At 42.7% G+C, this 18884-nt stretch overlaps 2 protein-coding genes across 9 annotated transcripts in view; one reads left to right on the top strand and one right to left on the bottom strand.

Annotated features, from left to right (window-relative positions):
• FYCO1 (FYVE and coiled-coil domain autophagy adaptor 1) overlaps positions 1 to 18884 on the top strand; it is an 82049-nt gene that overhangs the window by 47039 nt on the left and 16126 nt on the right. For 2 of the 8 annotated variants that reach the window (XM_042841177.2, XM_065583649.1), the window contains exon 15: positions 10882 to 11035. The exons of the other annotated variants lie outside the window; for them this stretch is intronic. In XM_042841177.2, coding sequence (XP_042697111.2) covers positions 10882 to 10897 — 16 coding nt within the window. In that variant the 3' untranslated portion in view covers positions 10898 to 11035. Of the gene's footprint in view, positions 1 to 10881; positions 11036 to 18884 lie in introns of those variants that run through there. 8 annotated transcript variants of the gene reach the window in all.
• CXCR6 (C-X-C motif chemokine receptor 6) lies at positions 6168 to 13257 on the bottom strand. Its single transcript, XM_005278614.4, has 2 exons — positions 13173 to 13257; positions 6168 to 7682 (listed from the first exon to the last, which is right to left on the bottom strand). The coding sequence occupies exon 2, from the start codon at positions 7657 to 7659 to the stop codon at positions 6628 to 6630; it is 1032 nt and encodes a 343-aa protein (XP_005278671.2). The 5' UTR covers positions 7660 to 7682; positions 13173 to 13257; the 3' UTR covers positions 6168 to 6627.

Here is an 18884-nt window from a genome sequence, read left to right on the forward strand (position 1 = left end):
AAATGTATATTACTGTAACCCTTTACCCACATGTTGTTCCTTACTATCAGGGAAGAAAAATTGTAGTGACAAATGTTCTCAATGCCAGGTTAAAAGCAGCCCCAAAGTAACAAGTCTGTGGTTCAAAAAACAGATCTAGATTGTTTTGCCCCCTATTGTATAATTAGTCCCTGTGTAAACCACACTTCCTTGCTACGTGTGTCTAAGGTAGACTATACATGCTTACTTATCTGGAACAAACTATGTTTAAATTCTGGCTTTTGTTTCTCAGCTAGTATACTATGCTATTTTGCTAATATACTATGCTATTTAATTACCCACCACCATAGCATCTATGTGCCTGCAATGTCTCAAAGGACCTTGAAGCATTTACAGATATGCGTGAATTAAGCCTTGCAACTCACCTGTGCGTTGGCATTGTCATCGTTTTACAAATGGGAAAAGTGAGGTGATGCAAGTTTTCCCAAAGTCATATGATGACCTTCATCATGATTCAGCAAAATAGGATTGTAAGGCATCTTGAATTAGGAACCCAGCAGCTTTCACACCTGTTAGCCGAGGGAGGCCAGCGATGCAAAATGTGAGCCCTTGGGAACACAACAGTGAGAGAGAGCACATGAGCTGTGAGGTTAGGATCGGGCTCTCTGGTCATCTTGCTGTCAGCCTCTTGCTGAGGAAGCCACCAAAACTGTAAGACCATTATTGAAGGCATCTGGATATATCATTAGAATTCTGCATACCCTGTGGCAGTGTTGTTATTCTATCTCCATCGTTCACAGTTTATTGATAAGAAAACTGGAAAATAGTCTTCTACTTTATCGCTTTCCATAGGCTAGTCAGAACCGTTTATGTATTGTCCTTGATTCTTTAGTATCATGATCTTAAAGGGCCACAGGGTGGTTATCCCTTGAGCTCAGGGTTATTTCAGTCTCTCCTCTCTCTGTTTACTCTAGCCCCTTACCTCTGCTTAGTCACCCTTTATGAGGTCAACAGACAAGGATGGTAGATCTCCCCTCCTACATATAACTGGGATAGAGAGGGAGACAAAGATCTCCCCTTTGTCCCCTTCCTTCATGTGGGTATTGAGAAAGAGCCTGGCTAATGGCCCTTCTTCCAGTGTAAACCAGCAGAAAACAAGCTGAACTTCAACCTGCTTTTAGCACAGATCAGCACACTGAAGTATTTATAGACCACATGGTCCCATGTGAAATTTGAGGTTCTCCTACAAACTGGAGGTCCTTCTTGGCCATGGGTTCTGTAGGTACCCAGGACTAGCTCTAATTATATATATAAGATCTGCTGATCAGCTCCACCTATGTATTGCCTGCAAGGACGGATACTAAATGTTAGTCAGATATAATGCATTTTGCTACCTGTGGGTCATATGTGAATGTTTTAATTATTCTGTGGTTTTGTGCTCAGAAAAGATACTAGAACATGCACAGACAGCACTGCCTTTTACAGCGCTAGAGATTTCAGAGCTACCTCTGTGGTGAGTGAGATACGTGCACCAGAAATGTAGGTGTCACAGTCAGGCCTTTGCAGCACAGCTCAGCAAACATAAACCCACAGAGCAAATAAATATGGGGGTTTTGAGGCAGGAAAGGCCAAATCTTTAGCTGGTGTAAATCTGTACCGCTTCACTGACTTCAGTAGAGTTGTGTTGATTTATACCAGCTGGGAATCTGGCCCAAGCTGTTTATCAGCAGACTATCAGATAGAAAAGAGCAGAAATAATATACCAAAGATTTTCATTTTTAACCACTAACAAATTTTATATCGCTGGGGTAACCATCAAAAAGAACTGTGACAAGGCGGTCAAACATTAGTGACATTTCAAAATGGATTGAAACTGTAGGTGGTGAAATACTGTCTCATAGAGTGTCTTGGAAACGTACATATATTTCAAACACTGTCTCATTATGCTGAGATTCTGTTGCAATCCCCTAAAATAATTAGTTCAGATATCATCTATATATTATTTTATCTTCATTTAAAAACTCTGTTCCTCAAATGCATAAAGATGAACAATCCCCATTATTTTTTATTTATTATTTGTTTAGTGGCAACATTTGTTAATTGTTTCACACTGTGCTGTATGATACAAAGAATAAAGACAGTTCCTACTCAGCAGAGTTTATACCTTTAGTTAACTGGCTTGTAAAAGCAGGTGTGGACATTCCCCAAATATTTGATCCAGAATTGAGCTCAGCCTAAAATGAACCACAAAATCTTATGTCGTGGTACAAGCATTTCTTTGTGGAGGGTCCACACTAGCCTTTACCAATATGTTAACTCCCTAGACTTTATAGGCAATCAGTTATCTTGAGGTTAAAAACCCTGGTACAGGCAAACCCTAAGTGTTTGCAAGGTCCTAAAAGATGAACACACTATTTCACCCAAAGAAAACAAAGGACAAATTCATCCCTAGTGAAACTCCATTGAAATCAATGGAGTTAGCACCCATCCACCTCAGGGCTGGATTCACTTTTAAGGTATTTAGTTTAATATAGAAAGACAAATAAGGGCCTGATTCTCCACTTCATTACACAGTGTGTGATGTCACTTTCATCTGGGGAATCACAGTGATGTAAAACCAGTGTAACTGTGGAAAATCAGACCCTCAATATTTTACTGGCCTGATGGGTGTATGCCTCTTCTGTAGTGCTGTATGGGACCTGATAGAGTTGGGCAGCGTTGCAAGTAGCTTTCTAAATGAATTTTCACACTGAAAATACCAAAGCATATAGATGAGAAATAATTTGCTTAACTAGTAGCTTTATGTATTTCCTTTTGCTATTATGCAAGATGTCTTTACTTGAGTGACAGCTTTCTCCTGTACAATGAATGGATGCCTGAAAATCTCCCTTGTCATGTGAAAGACAGCTATTCAGGTCTCAATCCTAACTGCAGACAGACCCTTGCAAAGTCAGGGGAGTTCTGCAGAGGGCAGGGGTCCACTCACATGCATCTAGTTGCAGAATCATTCTCAGGCAGGGCCTGTCTTTTAATTATATGTGTGCATAGTACCTAGAGCAGTGGGGCTTGATCTCTGAATGAGGTCTTTTAGGTGCCACTGCAAAACAAATATATTATTATCATGATGATGAATTATGTGCTAAATATCACCAGAATTCATCCTGCAGCAAAGGAAATCCCCACAAGGATAGGCAGAATGTTAAGGACTGTGTTTTTATTTGTCTTCATGTATGGGTTTTTGGTCCAATAGTCACATCCAAATAAATACAATATTGGGCCAGAACCATGCCCTAGGTTCCTGCTGGAAACAATCCACACCATCCGTCACCTCTGTTCTGCCAGTGACCTGGAACTAGCCAGTGCAGCTGTGGGGGGAGAGGAAGCCGACCCAGCCGAAGGTTGAGCCAGATTGGCTGTGAGAGATGCTGATTCAGCATCTTTCCTAGGCAGCCTCTGCAGACAACGCTGTGTGCAAACCAGGCTAGATTTTAAAGCTTCCTTACTCCAGCAGAGCAACCTAGGGAGGGGGAAGGTGGTGATACTGCCACAGCCTTACTCTGGTTGTGAATCTTTCTCCTACACCTTCCCCCCCCTCCCCCCCGCTCCCGGTGTGACTGCCCTGCTCGGTGCTGGACATGCAAGTTGTGCCCAGAGAGGCGAATCTAGCCTGTTGCCTCTTGCAGCAGTGTAGAGCAAGAATTGTGGCTTACTTGTTTTTGTCTGCCCCTCTTTATTTTCTCTGCCTGCCTACCTGCCTTCTATTTGTTTTCCACTCTCCCTCCTAGTCACATTGATCCTGCCTCCGCAGGTCTTTCCTTGAAATGATTGTCAGTGTCATTTCATAATACTGAGAGTCCTCCTTTCTCACTGTGCCTGTTGGTTCAGGTCACATTCAGCACCTAATACTAATGGTGCTTGGTAATGATTTCCAGAACTATTTCAAAGGATAAACCACCTGTTGTGCCATCACAGCCTGATGCAAACAGGATTCAACTCCCTAGTTATAATTAGGAATGACGACCACTCTCTTGGTGTTATATTCTGCTCTCATTATGAATCTGGAGTAACTCCATTGAAATCTTAAGTGAGAAATCATCATAAGTTTAATATTCTGCCTGCCTCTAGCAGCTCAGGTTTTGTTCATTTGTGTTTTCTTTTTGTTTATTTGTTTTTCTTTGTTTTCTTTTCTAACTTTTAAAATTTTTGATATGTGACAGTTTATATAGTGTGTCTACAGTGAAGGTGGGTTGGAGTTCAGCACTATATTCGAGTCAACTGGGTACACATCTTGTGTTAAGTTTGATTTTCCCTTTAGCATATGGTAGATATCATAAGTAAAGTACTGCAGTGATAGGATCAGGTAGGGTTAGGTGATGTAGTGGTTAAAAACGTTTTGTCACCATCTGACATTGGTAGTATCTGGTAAACTACACCACTGCAAAAAATTGCTTATGAATTTTCATAGTGTAATCAAAGCCATGTAGGCATTTTTTTCCCCAATATTATCTTCAGCAAATGTCTGTTTGTAATTCAATTAAAAAGGACAGCAGACTTCATTGCTGACAGAACTGTAGACACTCTTTTGAAAGGCCTGATTTTGTTCTTGGTATGAATCAGGAATTAAATCAATGTAAACCTGGGATAAGTGGGAACAGAGTAAGGCCCTGTGTCTTTAGATATTGTTTTGTTTGCGAAAACATTATAGGCTATTAATAATAAGATAAACTGTTGATTGTTCTGTTTAGGGAGTGTATAGCCAAGTAAAAGTTAGTCAGGGATTATATTATTTAAGCACTCCAGGCATATGTTATAATTTAACAATTTGTTGTGCATCTTTATTCATGGTTTTATTTTTCTACTTTAAACATTTTCTTTTTTTTATAGAAAAGTTGTTGGTAGGGCTGAAGAAGTAAATAACAGACATCCTGTAAAAGCGGCTGAGAAACAGACAATGAAACATAGAAACCTATTTGTTTGTTAACACCTCTTTGACACTGGCATTTGTGGTTAAGACAGCGATCATTGTAAGGCCATGTCTATCCTACCATTATAACTTCTTTTTAACCAATTCATGACAATTTTTCCTCACCTGATTACACAACCATGACTGACTTGTGCCCACACAGGTGCTTTATTCAAAACACAACCATATATCTGCACCCTCCACACTCCCTAGCTTAGTTTGTATCGCTGTTTTCTCACTGCATTCTGGGAAAATCTGAGCAGCTGTCTCATAGGGAATAGAGCATAGGGTACATGCACAAAGTAGGGCATCAGTAGCATGGTAGGGAAGTGCATTCTGGGATGCACAGAGACTTAGGAGGAAGGACGGGATGTTTATATGGATCACAAGACTGTCTAGAGTTACAACAGTTAATGCTAATGTATGGGGAGACTTTGGCAAACCAGTAAAGTGCCTAAAACCACTATGGCTTTTTGTTAAAAAGCAACCTAGTCAGCAAGCTGTAAATTGGCCATTCAGCAAACTCAGCTTGACCAAGGCAGGAGGGGAGGGGATTTTGGGGTGCCACGGAAGGGGCAGCTTGACCCCACGTCCTTCCTGATAAGAATTGTGTTGAAGTTGCTGATACATGCATTTTAAAAGAGCAGGAATGTCTATTGGGGTCTCAGAGCTGCAGACTCTGGAAAAACCCACACCTGGTTAATCAATAATCAGAAGGAACCTCTTGCTTGAAACTGAAAGAACCCCGGGTAACACTAAAAGAGTACTGGAAGGGTTTAAAACCTCATGCTTCAGGGTGTATATTAGGAGGAGACCTTCATGGGAACAGATTATCCCACATCTGCCTACTATAGGGTTTATTGGGCCTTCCTCTGGAACCCCGCCACTGTTGGAGACAGGATACTCAACTAAATGGATCATGGGTCTGATCCAGTCTGTGGAGTCCAATATTTCTATGTAGGAAGTGGGACCAGCCAAACTGGCTACACTGGCACTGTTATGGGGTAATATGTACTGTTGTGTGTGGCAGAATCAAGTGTTTTATGCTTCGAGTTTTTTTGTTAGAGAGACTTGATATTTGTTTGAAGACAGATTATTATTCTGCTGTGACCACAGACATTTCACTCTGCCTTTAAAGGCAGACCGGGACTCGGAGGGATCAAAGAAAGGGAAAACACAGACAAAAACAAAAAAAGAATCACATGAAACCACAATGGGAAGATTAAGCATTTAAACAAATTACATTTTAATATAAAAAGTCAGGTTAGAAGTCACAACAAACTACAACTTTTCTCTTAGCCTCTTTAAAACAAAGCTCTTAAATGTCTTTTCTGCTTACAAACATCCCTCCTGGGAAACTAACTTGTGCAGAGGGCCGATACACTAGCTTTCCATCGCTGCAACCCTGAGTTCAAACCCAGCCTTAGATCACACACGAAAGAGTTTGATGATCTCATCCTTAACCCTTTATGTATGCCCATCATAAAACTATTGCAGAGTTTCACCCAGTTACCAGTCTTTGCTCAGGAATAGCAGGAGTGCTACAATGTCAGGACTGAGATGCATTGAATGTGTTGGGAAGCTTACACGGAGCCTGCTTGTACTATATCAGTCTAATGTGACTGTTACATAAGCCCTTTCAGGAATGTGAGTACAATTAACAAAGCTGAGATCCTCTGCGGTTTTTATAATGGATACATGCTTGTTGCTTCTACATTGGGTGAGGCAGTACAAGTTTTCGAGCCCTCCTCTTCAGTGGTTTGCCATTGCTTCACGATACCTTGGCGCTTAACACATCTGATGTTCTTAATGATTTTCTGGAAGTTCTTCCTGAACTTCACCCCAATAAAGAAATACAGAACGGGGTTGAGACAGCCATGGAGATAAGCAATTGCTTCTGTTATGACCACCGCAGAGTCGAAATTGTAGTCCAGGTTGAATTCCACATGTATATTGCGTATGAGTATCAATAAATTGTAGGGTAACTGAGTAAGAATGAACACCACTACTATAGAAAATATTATTTTTAAGGATTTGTGCTTTTGGAAACTCCTGGCATGAAATAAAGTTTTGATAATTATTGAGTAGCAGATAATCATGGTTAGCATGGGGATAAAGAATCCAAGAGTCATTTGGAGTACTTTAAAAACCAACTCTATGAGATGTGAAGGGTATATTGCATGACAGACTGACTTATCGTAGTTCGATTGTCTACTGTATTTAAATTGTGGCATTGCAAATGCTAGTGAAATCACCCAAACTAACATGCAGATGACTTTCCCCCAAACCATTCTTTTGGCTTGACACATGTGGGCTTTTGTGGCTTGGGCAATAGCAATAAACCTGTCAATAGTTATACAAGTGAGCGTTAACATTGAAGTGTACAGATTCAAAGTGTACAGGCCCCGTATAATTTTACACATCAAGGAGCCAAAAATCCACTCATGAGCAGCAGAATATGCCCAGAATGGCAAGGTGGAAAGGAAAAGCAAGTCTGCTGTAGCCAAGCTCACTAAAAATACATCCGTCAATGTCTTCAGTTTCTCACAGAAAATGTATATGATAAGGACCAAAGAATTTCCTATCAGCCCAAAGGCGAAAGCTAATGCATACATACAGGGCAGAAAGATTTTGCTGGCCTCGAGAAAATGTTCATTTTCATTGTAATCGTTGCACGTGAGGTTAAGGTCTGGGTAATAACATTCTGGAAGCTCCATGTAGTCTTCTTTTTAAAGGCTACCTGTAATCACACACATCCGAAATTATTTTCTCAACAAGTAAAACAATTATTATAACGTATCTAGAGGACGGGGTCAATTTTACTAAGCTGTTATCTAAAAGCAAATAAATAATTGTTGTGGTGAAAACCAACATATATTTATTTGTCTGATAGAAATCACATTATCTTTGTGGTGTGGTATAATCTGAACACTGTTTGCTCCAGACAGAACAGCTGTTGAACCTGCATGTCCTGAAAGTAGATGCATCATTTTTAGCACAGATTTACACTGACTGGGACTGAGAGGTTTAATATTTCAAATGCCTCAAATTTCAGAGTAGTTTGGATCAGGACTTTGGTATAGGCCAGGGGTCGGCAACGTTTGGCACGCAGCTCGCCAGGGTAAGCACTCTAGCGGGCCGGCCCAGTTTATTTACCTGTTGACGTGGCAGGTTCAGCCAATCGCGGCCCCCACTGGTCGCGGTTTGCCGTCCCAGGCCAATGGGGGCGGCCGGAAGCGGCGCGGGCGAGGGATGTGCTGGCCGCGGCTTCCCACCGCCCCCATTGCCCAGGATGGCGAACCACGGCCAGTGGGGGCCACGATTGGCCGAACCTGCCACGTCAGCAGGTAAATAAACTGGCCCGCACCGCTAGGGTGCTTACCCTGGCGAGCCGCGTGCCAAACGTGCCAACCCCCGGTGTAGGCCCTTCTCTAAAATTAGGGTTTGAGTCCTACTGTGTTTGATGATGACATACCTCAGCACAAGAGTGTCAACCCCTGTTAGAAAGTGTCACTCAGATCCCCCTTCCTCCCCAACACTGATTGTGACAATGGACTGTACCATCTTGAATTCAGGGAAAGAAAACCCCTTTCATCTACCATTTGAGCTTTGATGGGGGACATCTCTTCCTTATCCTGATTTTAATGTATAGTTTTCAACCATATCCACAGTTTTCACATAAATGGCCACTTGTCCGTCAAATCCCAGCTACACCCATGCTATAGGTATCAGTAGAGCCCTGCAAATCCACGGATATTTGCTTTATATCCGCGGGTATCTGCATCCGCAGAGGCGGATATCCGCAGATGATTTTTGCGGATGGTGGGTCGGATGTGGATACAATATTTTATCCGCGCAGGGCTCTGGTAATCACTTCTTCCAGAGCTGGTTAGATTGTGAGCTCTACAAGGCAGGCGGCCTGTCTTGCTATGTGTGTGGACATGGCATGCTCTGGCCACAACCAGGACACAAATAATAATAACCAATAAATCCCAACAGATTCCCAAATAAACTCTGCTGCTATTTTTCATGGGATCATATTATTAATTTGTGAATATTCAGATGTTTGCTGATGGTTTAAGAGGTTTTAACGTGAATATTTTTTCACCCCAGAACTGCATTATTCATTATTTGCCATTTGTTTTTCCCCTGCTCAAAAGTTTTAGGCGTCCATTTAGAAAGCAGAAACAATAGCGTCTAGTTTTGGTGACCCATCACACAGCATAAACAGTAGAACTATTCACGAAGTGAGATCCTACTCCACATGACTAAGAATAGAAGAATCTGGCCCCCACTGAGAGTAATATTCAGTGTGAATTTAGCTCTCTTCTCGGTTCATGAAACATTTGTGACTGATTTTCTGCAAATGTATTCATTATTCACACTAGAAAGTTTTGGCCCAAACAATTTGCAGCCTATGGTGTTTGTAAACAGTGCAGGTCAATTATTCCTGCCATGTGATTGGTCACTTGACATTGGCAGATTTCAATGAGAATACTCATGCAGCAAAGTATTTCTAAATATAAGTTAACATAAGATTAGCAGAATTCAACCTGGAATGATTTGATCTTCTGGATTGGTTCAAAGGCATCTATTATTTAAATAATAACATACAAACCATATGATTAACTGGTGCTACCCATAAGCTTTGGATGTGTGTTGAGGCCAGAAAGCAAAGTCAAAAGGGTCTTCAGCCATTAGAGAAGTGTGGGGAATCCTTGTGTGACTTCTTGAAGAGTTATTGGCTTTTTATACAATGATTTCTGTTATCCTTTCAAATTATGTATTTTTTAAATTTAATAATAACCCCCCCTCATAAAAGAGTTGTTACATATCCAGATATATTGGGACAATGGGGAGGGGGATGATAATCAGCAAAATAAAATCATGGCCAACAAAACTATGACAAATATATATTGAAACAAACTGATAAGCCTTATTTCAGGTACAGTTGATGATCCAGTTGATGTTTCAATGCCCTCTCAAGGAAGAAAGTTTTTTTTTTCCTGTGAGCTGAAGCAAAATAATGTATACATATTCAATGATATAATGTGACAACATAACGTATTGTAAGTAGCCACATTACAAATATTACAGTACCCTAATGTGGCTAAGGAAAGTGTCTCATTTGAAAGGTATTTTTCAACTGAAATGTCTCTGCTTTTGAAAGCTCAGAGCATTATTTTTAAGTTAAAGAATTTCTTTCTATACATGCCACAAGATAGAACATTGTTCCTCTTTATAGCCTAAAATATTTAATGTCTAAAAACTCTTTTCTGCAATTAAGCTGTGTTTTTCTAAATTCTGATGACTTTGTGTTTTTTGGATAGGATAATCAAAAGCGCTCATCACTGGCCCAGTTCTGCTCCCATCTAAGTCAATGGGAGTTTCTCTAGTGATTTAAGAGGAAGAAGAGTTGCACCAAATTTTGAAACACACACACACACATATATATGAGTGTGTGTTTCAAAATCTGGTCTTAATAATATAATAAAAATATGAATTAGGGCATAATTTCTCATATACACTTGGCAGATCTTGGCTCAAATTATTCTTGCTTCCCTCCATGTGCTGGATCCCCATTGACATCTGTAATCTGCACATATAGGGAGAACAGAATATTGGAGAAGAGATTTTAAGAAGATCTGAGAATTGCATTTGGCCTTTAGAAGGGCCATAAGTTCATGCATTTCCTAGTTAGTTAGTTTTGCTGAGGAGTATGAGTCATGATTCTGCATATAAATTGGATAATTAACATCATCAATCAGATAAGAAAGGATTAACTGAGGTAACAATGGTGACCTTTAAATAATTTTTTAAAAATTGGTGATTTTGACTTTTGTAATGTCGAAAGAAGACCCGAAAGTCCCCTCTGCCCTTTCCGGCTCTTGTTCTCTGAAAGAAAAAAGACTCTCTTCTTTCTGCTTATTTTTACCCAGGGAGAACCCAGAATGACTCTGGCAACCACAAAAAAGAGCCCATGCCTGAGAATATGCTGATCTGACAAAACCAAACATTCACCTTGGGGCTGAGATCAAGCATGGAAAATTTCAGGCCCAAATCACTTTTTCCGAGGAACTTATGAGCTACTGAGAAAGGGAGGTGAAAAAAAGAAACCCACTTTGTAATCTTAACTAATGTGTTTCCCACCTGCTGGTGATGTAATATTAAGTTATTAAAGGTGGATGTTTTAAAAGTTAATACTTCATTATCATTACAGAAGAGAACAATGCCTGAAATACTGGGCCAGATCCTCGACTGGTATAAATTGGCGTAACTCCTCTGAAGTCAGAAGAGCTATCATGTTTAATACCAACTGACTATCTGGCCCATTCAACCCACTAAAACTCAGATAAGTCAGTGGTTCTTTCTTTTCCCATGTGGTGGCAACTTGTAAAACGAAAAAGGATAAATAACTTGATTATTGAAAAGAAAGTTATGATTTATTCTTGATAAATTTTCACAAATATATATGATATAATTTTAATCAATAGCTCTTACGTTGCATACTTTTTAAAAAAATAGTACTTTTTACTCAATTAAGCTGTTATCCACAATGCACATAGTCTCAAATATTGGAACTGCTACCTTTCATCAGACCATTGATCCCGCTGTACCAATTAAAAAAAAAAAAGTGATCCTGGCAGTAACCATCCTGGCAAGTGTAACCTCTATTCTTAGTGAGATAATGAAAGAAATATTAAGGGGGCAGTGGGGAGTTATTGAAAATCTTGAGGATAATGGAACTGTCCAGGAGCACTGTAGGTTTATAAATGAATGTGATTGTTTTTTGGGACAGATTTACAAAAGTACTGCATGAAGCAGATGTGATATATTTGGATTTTAAAAGTCTGGAAGCTTACTTAAAACTTGAATTAGAATTGGCTTGGATAGGAACAAATGATATGGACTGAAAATGATTGAAATACTGTAAGCTTTAAGTAGTGGTCAATGGCAGTGTAGTCCTCAGGGATCAATGGAGGGATCTGGTACATATTAATGAACTGGAAAAGGGAAGAAAAAATGCAGGGCCAGATCATATCACTCTGTTCTGTGCATGGAACAGACCTTATGTGCATGGATCTCACCTCTCCTATCAAGAAAACAGGGTAAGTCATCTCCATTACCTCCACTTCTCACCACCATCTGGGACCCCTTGAAAATCCATAAACGGGGAAGTCTAATAGGTCTTTTTGATCTCTAACTTCTATTTTTCTTATCCTGCTTCAGCAAAAGAAGTGGGGTGGAGGGAACCATAATACATCTGGCCAGTTGCTCAGTTCCTCCCTAGCAGGGATCCAGGAACAATAACACCATCCAGCTATTTAAATAGTTCTTACCCTGAAACAGAAAATGCTCAATGATTTTTCTGGTCAGGAATACTCTGAGCTCAGTTGACCCTTTGGCATATAGGGGTGTAATTTTCACCCACTGATACCAGTGATGGATTAGCTGTATTCTTAAAGTATATACCCCCTGTGGTCTGACCCCCATCCCTGTGATTCCAGGGCGGGGCAGCTTTAAACTGAGGAGTGAATCACTGCATCGGCATATTTTCTGGGTGCCTTGGCCACACAGTCTGGTTGGTCATTCTCATCCACTTCCTGAGATGTGCTGATCACTACATGTTTCCCATCAGAGTGAGACTAAATTGTGCCTCATTCAGCATGGGAAAAAAACCCCAACAAAACAAAAACAAAAAAATCCACCACCTGTTATGTGATCGATTTAAATACATATTTCCAATAAACATGCTTATTTGCCCCCATTATAAAGACCAAAATGACTCAACAGGGCTTTTTCTAGTACCCTGTTATTTCTGTGGCTTTAAAATCTCTCTCTCAAGCATAGTCATTACTACCAGGGGCTTTTGAGATCTGAACTATTACTGTGGTCACTATGATCAGATGAAGGTGTTTAGAAGGATGTTATTAAAAACGCCTCCATCAAACATCTGTATCCAAAACATTTGTTTGATTCAAAGTGATATTTAAAAAAACAACATTAGAATATATTTAAAAGGGATACCAAAGTTGAAATATTTTACACAGATTTGAAAGAACCCATCTGTTCTGATAGAATTTCCATTTTAGAGCTAGGGGATGCCTCCAGAAGTAATATAATCTTTCAAACCAGTGGGTTTTTAAGAGACGTAAGATAGCCTATATTTTGTTCTACCCTCCATATATGTTCCTCTTCCAATTTGAAGTAAGAGAAAATAGTCACTTACTGGAAGACGCTGTATGGTGGTGGAGAGTGTTGTCACCTACGTTTCAAAGGAAGTCTGAAGACGGCAGTGACTCTACATATTTATCGTTTTATCCGTCTGCGATGTTTCCTGTTGGGGTTCTGGTTTTTTTGTGTTGTTTTTTTTTTACACCAAATATAGCAGTTTATGACACTCCTGTTAAAATTACATTTTTATCTCCAAGTAGATCTTTCTCAGGTAAATGATAAGACCTAAAGTTGACTATACAATACATCTAAAAAGACTTGCTGAAAATATCTGACCTTCCAGGCCACAAATGCAAGTTCCACTGAAGATCAGGGATTCTTGCATATTGATTTTTTTTTTTAAATCATTTGCAGGACGGTTTCTCCCATTTCTTCCAGTTACCAGTTTCCACCATCCACATAGTTCATGACAGTTAATCATAAGTATGCAATATTCCAAAGTTCATCTGGGTTGGTTAGTTTTGAGTGGACATGCAGATCACATAGGAGTGTTCTTGTTCTTTAGTTGGCACATTTAGATACTATGCTGATGCACGCTACAACTGGTTAAAAAAATGTTTTCCAATTTTTCATCAAAATTCAGCTGGGGAAGGAGAGGTGAAGACACATAATTTTCAATTAAATCTTCTGTGATAATTTCATCCCATTTTTTGACCATTTCTAATGGGCACTATAGAAAATGCTACAGTAGTGTTATGCAGGAAGTTGCTAATGACAGCAAATGAGTCTTTGATCCTGAAACAGTCACAGACCTTGTTAGTCAATGGGTATGCCAAGCCCTCCTTCAGACCCAGTGGAAGGAACCATTAAGCCTCCTTTATATAATAAAGACAGCTGAAAACAGTGGAAGAGCTGCCCAAGGTACATGGTAGAACAGCAATAAGCCATGTGGGCTAAGGAGTTTCCCTAATTGTAAAGACAGGAACTAGACGTTTGAGTTTGCAGTCTTTCTTGGAGAAGGCTGAGAGAATCAGATATGAGAAGGACTCTGAGAGGAAGCAGATCAATGGAGCCTCTTGGGGCACATTCAGGGCCGGTGTAACCACTAGGTGAACTAGGCGGCCGCCTAGGGCAGCAAGATTTGGGGGCGCCAAAAAGTGGTGCCCACAAAAATTTTTTACACTCTTGCTTAGGGGCAGGTACCTGTCAGTCTCCAGCGCTTGGGCCACGCCAACAGCCTCTTCACCTTGGAGTCTCCCCCACTTGCCCAGGCGCCACTCCTCCTCTCAGGCTCCCCGGCCGCGGCCGCCCAAGATCACGCGGGCAGGGGCGCCGCCGTGGAGGAGACGCAAGGGGCCAGACTTGGCTGGGGCCCTGCACCTGCCGGCTGAGAGCAGCAGGAACCGGGTGCCGCTTGGTGGGAGCCGGGCGGCCCGAGCCCAGGGTGGCGGCAGCCTCCACAGCAGCAGGGGCAGGCGGGGAGCATAGCCCGCCATGGGGCAGGAGAGGCCGCGCTGCTGCTGCTGCTGTTTTCCGGCCCTGCTGTGTGGCGCAGGAAAAGGACGGCTATATTGTGTACAATCTTCATAAATAAACAAGGTTCTACCAAGAGTATACCTGACTTGTGTCACAGTTCAGTGTGAGCCATACCTTTGACCTCCCTCTCCACCCCCCGGTACAATTTCAAGTGATAGTCCCAGCAACTACACTTCTTTCAGGGTGGAATCCCATGATTCAACCCACTTCCAGACTTTTCAGCAGCCTTGTTTGCCTATTATGTTTCCTTAGCAGGACCAACTGGGTTTGGTACCTGTTTGAGACCTCCCTTCAGGAGATGAGATCAGTATGAAAATACAGCGTGACTCAGAACAGCTGCCTCAGAACAAAGCATTATTTATTTATCCATAGGAACATAGCAACCAGAGAAAAGGGGTTAAAACAACAAAAGACCTACATGCATATTGTCTTCTTCTTTGAGTAGTGTCCCTATAGGTGCTCCACTGTAAGCGTCCCTTACGGGTGCTGTAGGTGTGTGTCCGTCCCCACACTGTCAATCAGAGAATTTCAATAACAATTCATCCCTCCTACACCTGCATGGCTCCTCTCCAGCTAGGAGACCAGCCAGCATGTGCAGGCATTCCCTCCTCAGTTCCTTGTCAACCACCCTAGGCTAGAGCTGGAGCTAAGAACTGGCCATTCACGGATCATTAACTCCTTTAGTTTTGCAAATTTTTGCTTCTCTTGAAGCCTCTTTTCTTTTATTACTTATTTGTTTTAAGCTGGCAGTGGCGGGGGAAGGAGGAGAAAAAGGAAAGAAGAAAATACTAGAAAAGGTTTGCCTCCTGCAAACCTAGTGGGGAGACCCCCTTGGACAAAGGTATGCCTGGCTCCCCAGGCTTCAAAAAGTGTCTTAGCTGCAAAGATTCCATCCCAGTAAGAGATGGACATTCACAGTGTATTCGCTGCCTCAGGAAAAGTACAGTCCACAAAAGTGTGATTGGTGCCAGCAGTTAAAACCAAAGTCCAGGAAGGACAGAGAGTTAAGGCAAAAACTCCTTCTCATGGGCTCAGCCCTGCAACCCCTGGAGTCCCGGTGTGCGAATTATCACCACAACCTTCTATGTTGAAAGCAGGTGATCCCAAAGAGATGAGCCACTCACTAAAGACCTCTAAGAAAAGTCTATGAGTCCCTCTAGCGAGCCCAGATCAAGCCGGAAACAATCTGTGGCTCCTTCAGTATCTTTGGTACTGATGGCACCAAAGCAGCCTAGAGTCGGTACCCAGCGCACGCATGGTATCAAGCCAACAAAGCCACCCAAACACCCGATGCTCACGGGCGAGGAGTTCCGGTACAGTGGGGGGCGTGAGAAACATAGATGTTCCACCCCAGGGAAGGCTACATTGACTAGGTGGTCGGCAGCGGCACCAACCTCGGTGCGCCTGGCACCAATGGACCCCTCGGCACTGACAGCTATCGGCACCGATACCAGTACCACCTGCACCAACAGACTAGAGGTGCACATCAGATCTCTCAGTCTCTGATGCATCGGTCTCGCCCTTTCTCGTTACCGGGGCTCCAGTACCAAGCTCACCGGGAGTAGTGGACACAATGGCATCCCTATGCCATGCCCCGCCTCTCTCCTCTTCACTCTCTGGGAGTGAGAGGACTTGGGTTCTGCTTGTTCCGCCCACCATACGGGTCGCAATCTCACCATGGGCACCAAGCATACTAGCTCGGCCCTCAACCTCCATGGTTTGGGCAGCCATAGTTTCAGCTGCCAGCACACTACCCACAATGGCCATACTGGGACCTCTGGAAAAACCCAGTGGCAACAAGCCCCCTGGCGAGGTATATCGGCAGACAAGGAGGCACCCTCCTTCACCAGCACCTTCAAAGGTGTCGGACCCTCCTGAGCTATTGGGGGAAGGAATGGAAACAAAAGCAGAAAAAGGGGATGTTTCTCCAGCTCATCACCTACTGAGGCGGTGATGCCCCCCTCCCCCGCCCCCGTTGGCGGATGACTTTAAATCATTCCAGGACCTAGCCCAAAGAGTCGCTGAAGCCCAGCAAGTGCAGCTGCATGAAGTAACTGAACCCCATTGTAAACTGTTGGGCATTCTCCACTCTTCGACCTCTACCAAATTGGCCCTCCCAGTTAACAAGGTGCTCCTAGACCCTGCTAGGGTCATATGGCAGACCCCTGCATCTGTCCCGCCAACATGCAAATGGGTGGACAAAAAGTACTAAGTGCCAGTAAAGGGCACAGAATTTTTGTTTTCCAACTGTCTCCAAATTCCATCATTGTGGATGCAGTTAATTCTAGGGGTCACCAGTGCCAACTTAAATCCACCCCCTATGACCATGATGGGAAGTGCTTGGACCTGTTTGGCAGGACAGCCTATTCTTCAGCCACCCTTCAGTTCCAGGTAGCAAATTACCAGGCCTTGTTGGCCAAGTGTGACTATAAGAACTATGCAAAGTTAAATTCCTTTATTGACCAATTCCCAGATGCTTACAAGGACCAGTTCATGGCTATCATTAATGAGGCCATGGACAGCTGGTGGCAAAAAAATCTCTCCAGTACACACTGGACACAGCAGCACACTCAGTTTCCACAGCTGTGGTTCTAGGAGGTTCTCTTGGCTCCATTTGTCTGGCTTCCCTAAGAAGGTCCAACCTACAGTAGAGGACCTCCCCTTTTGAGGGAATGAAGTTGTTTGCCGAGAAGACAGATGCGCCTCTTCACACGTTAAACGATTCTTGGGTGACTCTTCGGTCCCTGGGGATATACACACCGGCCTACAAGAGGAAATATAGCCCTCAGCCACAGTTCAAGCCCCGGTCATCACAGTAAACATCTCAATACCAATTGAAGAGATTGTACGAGCCGCAGAGAAAGAAATACAGATTCTCTAAGCATAAACAATCGGGGCCACAACAGTCTTCGTCTCAACTCTCAACTTCAAAGCGACAGTTTTAATGGGTTGGTTGAGGTGCTCGTAGAACACTCTTCTTGTCACCACATTCTGGGAAAGCCCACTCCTCCTTTTGGAGACCGCCTTTCTCCATTCCACAGCACCTGGGAACAGATAACCTCCAACAAGTGGGTGCTGGAAATCATCTGGAGTTGATATGCCATCCACTTCTCCTCCCTTCCACCTCCCAAACACCCTTCCCCATCCCTCTTCAGGAACCCTTCTCATGAAAATCTACTACATTACACCAAGGAGATGGTTCATCTCTTAAGAGCTATAGATCCTGTGCCCATACATTTCAGGGGCAAAAGTTTTAACTCTTGTTACTTCCTGATACCGAAGAAAATGGGAGGCTGGAGACCCACACTGGACCTCAGAAAGCTCAACAGATATGTGAAAACACAGAAATTAAAGATGGTCACCCTATCAACGATCATCCCGACTTTAGAAGAAGAAGCCTGATTCTCAGCCCTCAACCTGCAAGATGCTTTCACATCTCCATCATATTGAGGCACAGGTGTTACCTCAGATTCACACTGGGCCAGGACCACTACCAGTACAGAATACTCCATTTTGGCATCTCATTGGCCCCCACGGTATTCTCTACGGTCCTTTTGGTAGTGGTGGCCCACCTACGCTCTCAAGATATCATGATTTTTCCTTACCTGGACAATTGCCTTCTCAGGGCATGATCCTTCATGGAGGCCCAACGAGACACTCAAGCCACACATCATCTGTTTTTGAGTCTGAACCTACAGATCAACGCACAAAAATGGACCTCAACACCAGTTCAAAGGCTAGAGTTCAGAGGCGCCAACCTCAACTCTATTCAGGCAAGGGCACTCCTGCCACATTACGGATTTCTCAGTCTCTCATTGTTGATAGAGACAGTACAATCCAGCCCTCAAATCTTGGCTAGTCATTGCCTTCAACTTCTGGGGCACATGGCCATGGGTATTTCAGTCATTGCTTATGCCAGGTTACACATGAGATGCCTCCAAGCATGATTTGGTTCAGTGTACAGACCAAACAGACAATAAAAAGATGCTCCTATCGGCGCCCTCTAGAGTCAAACAATCCTTAGACTGGTGGAAGGACCCAGTGAATGTTTGCACGGGGATCCCATTTGCTTAGTCTTCCCCATCCCTTCCCCTGACCACTGACGCAGCCCTCATGGGTTGGGGAGCTCATCTCAATGGTCGCACAGTGCAGGGCAAATAGTCTCCATTAGAGACATGCCTCCACATCAACCTGCTTGAGCTCTGAGCAGTACGAAATGCATGCGCTCACT

The sequence above is a fragment of the Chrysemys picta genome, chromosome 2, assembly GCF_011386835.1.
Source record: "Chrysemys picta bellii isolate R12L10 chromosome 2, ASM1138683v2, whole genome shotgun sequence".
In the NCBI taxonomy this organism is placed as follows: domain Eukaryota; kingdom Metazoa; phylum Chordata; order Testudines; family Emydidae; genus Chrysemys; species Chrysemys picta.

Bases quoted from the DNA above. Each gene is read 5' to 3' on its own strand.
- CXCR6 (XM_005278614.4), bottom strand. From the start codon at position 7,659: ATGGAGCTTCCAGAATGTTATTACCCAGACCTTAACCTCACGTGCAAC.